Source organism: Nomascus leucogenys, chromosome 22a, assembly GCF_006542625.1.
Source record: "Nomascus leucogenys isolate Asia chromosome 22a, Asia_NLE_v1, whole genome shotgun sequence".
In the NCBI taxonomy this organism is placed as follows: domain Eukaryota; kingdom Metazoa; phylum Chordata; class Mammalia; order Primates; family Hylobatidae; genus Nomascus; species Nomascus leucogenys.
The window spans coordinates 66,859,710-66,865,027 of NC_044402.1; the positions used below are offsets into that span (position 1 = coordinate 66,859,710).

General features: G+C 39.3%; 1 protein-coding gene across 1 annotated transcript; it reads left to right on the forward strand.

Annotated features, from left to right (window-relative positions):
• Positions 1-464: 464 nt before the first annotated feature.
• On the forward strand, positions 465-2,483 carry LOC115832460 (patched domain-containing protein 4). Its single transcript, XM_030803607.1, has one exon. The coding sequence runs from the start codon at positions 560-562 to the stop codon at positions 2,090-2,092; it is 1,533 nt and encodes a 510-aa protein (XP_030659467.1). The 5' UTR covers positions 465-559; the 3' UTR covers positions 2,093-2,483.
• Positions 2,484-5,318: the final 2,835 nt, after the last annotated feature.

Here is a 5,318-nt window from a genome sequence, read left to right on the forward strand (position 1 = left end):
TGCATTGTCCAGAACTATGTCACATGAACCACCTCTAGTTGAAAACTAGGCTGGGAAATAACCAAGCACTTGACATGATGTTAAGGGTCATTTGAAGGCGCACAAATAACAGCCCCTGCCGTTGACAACTTACTATCTATTTAGGAAGATGATATGTGTTCAGGGGAAAAAAATCATGTAATAATGTAACATTATATTTATAACTTGTCACATTAATAGAACAGACAATACATGTTTCGTTTTTCCCAGAATATCAATAAATTTGGGCTTTGCTAAAGTGAAACAGGTACCAAATGTATGCTGTCCATAACTCAACTTTTGAGGCCCTGATAGGAAGATCACAGCCCTTTGAAGATTAGAGTATAAAGTGCCGTTTAGCATAGATAAACTATAAGGAATTCACTTGAGCCATAGGAGGAAATAAAAATAATTATTATTTTCTTTTCTTAAAACATTAGGTCATGGAACTAAAGGAGTGTTTGAGCTTCTGTCTGGATGGCGGAGAACCAAAGAGAACTTGCCCTTCAAAGACAGGATAGCAGATGCCTATTCTGATGTGATGGTCACCTATACCATGACCAGCTCCCTGTACTTCATCGCTTTTGGCATGGGTGCCAGCCCTTTCACAAACATAGAGGCTGTGAAGGTCTTCTGTCAAAACATGTGTGTCTCCATTCTGTTGAACTACTTCTACATTTTCTCCTTCTTTGGCTCCTGTCTGGTCTTTGCTGGCCAACTAGAGCAAAACCGCTACCACAGCATCTTTTGCTGTAAGATCCCTTCTGCAGAATACCTGGATCGCAAACCTGTGTGGTTCCAGACAGTGATGAGTGATGGGCATCAACAGACGTCCCATCATGAGACGAACCCCTACCAGCACCACTTCATTCAGCACTTCCTCCGTGAACATTATAATGAATGGATTACCAATATATATGTGAAGCCATTTGTCGTCATCCTCTATCTCATTTATGCCTCCTTCTCCTTCATGGGGTGCTTACAGATCAGTGACGGAGCCAACATCATCAAGCTACTAGCCAGTGATTCGCCAAGTGTTTCCTATGCCATGGTTCAGCAGAAATATTTCAGCAACTATAGCCCTGTGATAGGATTCTATGTCTATGAGCCTCTAGAGTACTGGAACAGCAGCGTCCAGGATGACCTAAGAAGACTCTGTAGTGGATTCACTGCAGTGTCCTGGGTGGAGCAGTACTACCAGTTCCTGAAAGTCAGCAACATCAGTGCCAATAACAAAAGTGACTTCATCAGTGTCCTGCAAAGCTCATTTTTAAAAAAGCCAGAATTCCAGCATTTTCGAAATGATATCATCTTCTCCAAGGCAGGGGATGAAAGCAATATCATTGCTTCTCGCTTGTATCTGGTGGCCAGGACTAGCAGAGACAAGCAGAAAGAAGTCATAGAAGTGTTGGAAAAGCTGAGGCCCCTATCCCTCTCAAAGAGCATCCGATTCATCGTGTTCAACCCCTCCTTTGTCTTCATGGACCATTACAGCTTGTCTGTCACAGTGCCTGTTCTGATTGCAGGCTTTGGTGTTCTCCTGGTGTTAATCCTGACTTTTTTCCTAGTGATCCACCCTCTGGGAAACTTCTGGCTAATTCTTAGCGTCACCTCAATTGAGCTGGGCGTTCTGGGCTTAATGACATTATGGAACGTCGACATGGATTGCATTTCTATCTTGTGCCTTATCTACACCTTGAATTTTGCCATTGACCACTGTGCACCACTGCTTTTCACATTTGTATTAGCAACTGAGCACACCCGAACACAATGTATAAAAAGCTCCTTGCAAGAGCATGGGACAGCCATTTTGCAAAATGTTACTTCTTTTCTTATTGGGTTAGTCCCCCTTCTATTTGTGCCTTCGAACCTGACCTTCACACTGTTCAAATGCTTGCTGCTCACTGGGGGTTGCACACTTCTGCACTGTTTTGTTATTTTACCTGTGTTCCTAACGTTTTTCCCCCCTTCCAAAAAGCACCACAAGAAAAAGAAACGTGCCAAGCGAAAGGAGAGAGAGGAAATTGAATGCATAGAAATTCAAGAAAACCCGGATCACGTCACCACAGTATGAGGGGTATAGACCAGTGGATTATTTTTCTTTTCCAGTATTGCACAATGATGCAGGGCAAGTAAAGCTCAGACCTCAGCTGCTTGGGCTGGCCAGGGGTAACAAGGCAAGTCAGATCAAGAGTGCATTATTCATGACACTTCAAGGTGTCTGCTTCTTGGGGGGAAGAGGGAATAAAAAAAGAGGAGAAAGTTATTTGCAACCTTGTTCTCCTTTAAAAACAAGTTTCTGGATGTAATCTGAGAGCTCTTCCAAGGAATGGATGAATCAATGGAGTGTTAAGATAGAAGGCCCAAAGAACCAGCTGCTTTTAAAAATAAAATGCTTAAGAGTGATGGAGAAGCAAGGAAAGGTGTCCTTCAGATAGGGGGAAAGACATAGGAAATGTGCCATGGCACTTTTCATGCTTGTTTTTTGAACGGGTTGGTCAAAGGAAACCTATGCACTTGGGAAGTACATATTTAATACTGTCTAAACCAAAGGACTTCCCAATCCATTTTATGTGTACATATATATGTATATATCCCATATATACATATACTCAGTTTTGTCTTTAGTGTACATTGACGTTTATGTGGAGGGTGGTGTCCATTTGAAGATAGGCTGGCCTTTTCCTAGAAAGTCAAATCAACCTTAGCCAAATTTATAGATTCATTAATAGCCATTCTAAATCAACCCAAGTGTCTCAGCAGTAAGAGTGTCATTCAACTGTGGGATGAGCAAAATAAACAGAGATGTGAGTTCATTAGATTATGCATATCATGTCAGCAGTCATCTAGACTTTTGCTTTGGATGACTTCGCAAAAAAAAAAAAAACACAAAAGGCATTTGAATTAATTACCACATGGACAAGGTTTACAGTTTCATATTAGAAATAAACAGTTGATATGGATTTTCATTGGCTTTTACTGTATTTGGAAGGCTGATATGGCTGCTTTCAGTGAGCTCACCCAACTGCAAATGAGCACTTTACACAGATTATCCATACATGTTTCTAAGGGTGCACAAGGATGTGTATGTGAGTTGGGGTACTCCATAGTTATACCGTTCTTATTTTAGATAGGGAAAATAACTGCCATGGGATATAGATAATTAACACAGGAGAAAGGAGACATAACTAGGAAACTCGTAGAGTGAAATAGAATAAAATGGACCATACCCACTCATCACGTGCCATCTACTGGTTCTTAGTGTAAGGAAACTATTCTAATCCTATAAACTCTAGTGCATTCCTTGCATTAGTATTTGGAACATAACCCAGGCCATGATTACTATAGTAGTGGTCACTATACCTATTGCAGTATCATTTGTAGCTTCTTGCAATAGTGTTGGTCTTGTTACCTGGAAAGTGCTCCTCAGTTGGCCCACCTCCTAGGGTGATGGCAGCTCTCCACAGGTGGGATATTAACTATAACTGCTGCTGAATTCTTTCTCAAACAAAAGTACTGAGGTAAAATGTTTTCATTAAGTTAAAGTATAGAACTACTCCCAAGCACCTGTTGGGTGCTTACTTGGACTAATGCTGTGCTTCCTGTCACAGGAAATTACTAGAAAATGCCTTTTTCCATGCCAAGCAGTAACGTAATCTATTTCCAGGTAGGACAGAATAAATGTCCAATGATTATAAAATCTGCTAGTAAGCTCTTTTACCTAGAAGAAAGCTACTATTTGCCATCAACTTTGGTTCTATATTTTAATCAAATTAATAATAATATCTAAAATAACAAAACTCTTTGACTCAAGTTCAGAAAAAAGATACAAACCATTCCATCCTTGTTACAGTCTCTGGAAGTGAAGTTGATAGACTAATGAAATAACAAAACAAGTATACTTAGACATATAACTTTCCAGAATATAAAGGGGAAAGGGAACAGACCCTAAAATGAAAACATTTAACTAGTATTTCATTTATTAAATGGAGTTTGTTTGGTTTTACCTTGAAGTAATTGGGTTTCAACAGGAAATGATCTATGTCTTCTCCATTGTGTCAGTTTCAGTGCAATATCTATAGAGTTGAGTGTGGAAAATTATTGCCCATAACCATAGGGTTACTGTTTTTACATTATTTGTAAAGTCATGTCACAAATACTCCTAGCCTTTTGTCTCATGAACTGCTGTGCTAGAATGAACTGGTATTTGGTACGAGTAGCCTTCAGACCATGATCTCATATCTGAAGTAGAAGTTTCAGAGGAGGTTTTTGGTTTGGGTTTTGATTTTTTGTTTGGGTGGGGGTTTTGTAGTGGGGGTGCAGGGAGGAGGAGAATTCCTCTTACAGATTACCCATCATTTGTAAAGATTTTTAGTTTTTTGGCATCCCTTTCAAAATATGGGAGATAATCACTGACAAAGTTAATTAACTATCACTCCTTTTCTTCCCATTGTGTGCCATGCTACACTCATTCACCTATTTTTTAAAAGATTGGCTATTGGGGTTGGCTTTTTTCTTGGTTCCCATAGACCATTCTGCATGCAAAGAAGAATGGCAGGCTGATTTACAGAGAAAGAATCAAGCATGCCAGTTGTCAAAAGCACATGGAGGAAATGGCATATACTGGCAAATGACCAGGGCAGATCTAATATTATGTCTCCATCCAGATAGTCTCTGTTTGGATAGGGAAGAACAGTTCTTCTTTTTTAGTTTATGTCTTCAAGAATCAAAGTGTCTGAGATAAATATGAATTTCTCATTGTTCGAGTGACTAGAGGGCATTTTGGAAGGAATATTATCTTTTTCAGGACACCATAGTACTCTTTAGAGAACTGTAGCAATAATTTACTGAAATGGAATTATTTGTTCTGGAAGAGTTAATATACCATCTAAAATGGCTTAACGCAGTCCTAGGAAGTAATTTAATCCTAAGAAGAATCTAACAGAGCATCATCCGACCTCCCAACCTCACTGTGAAACAGATGTTTCCAAGAATTCCGTTTCCTGAATACTAAGATACATCCTAAGATATGAGATCATGATTTGCAGGTCACCCCCAATCCCAACCTTTTTGGTAGCTTGTGTGCACCTCTCCCTAGTTTTTCAAGTTTACATTCATTGTTTTGTTCATTTATGAACTACTAATGCCGTTCAAATTAGGAACTTACCTATGTCAGCAGATGACCAGTCAACTCCTAGAAGAGAAGAAATTTGTGGGAAATATGTCAGCTTTGTGTAATATTTTATTTAATTTAAACATGTATGCCCTTAAAGTAAGAGGTTATAAAGTTTGAAAAAACT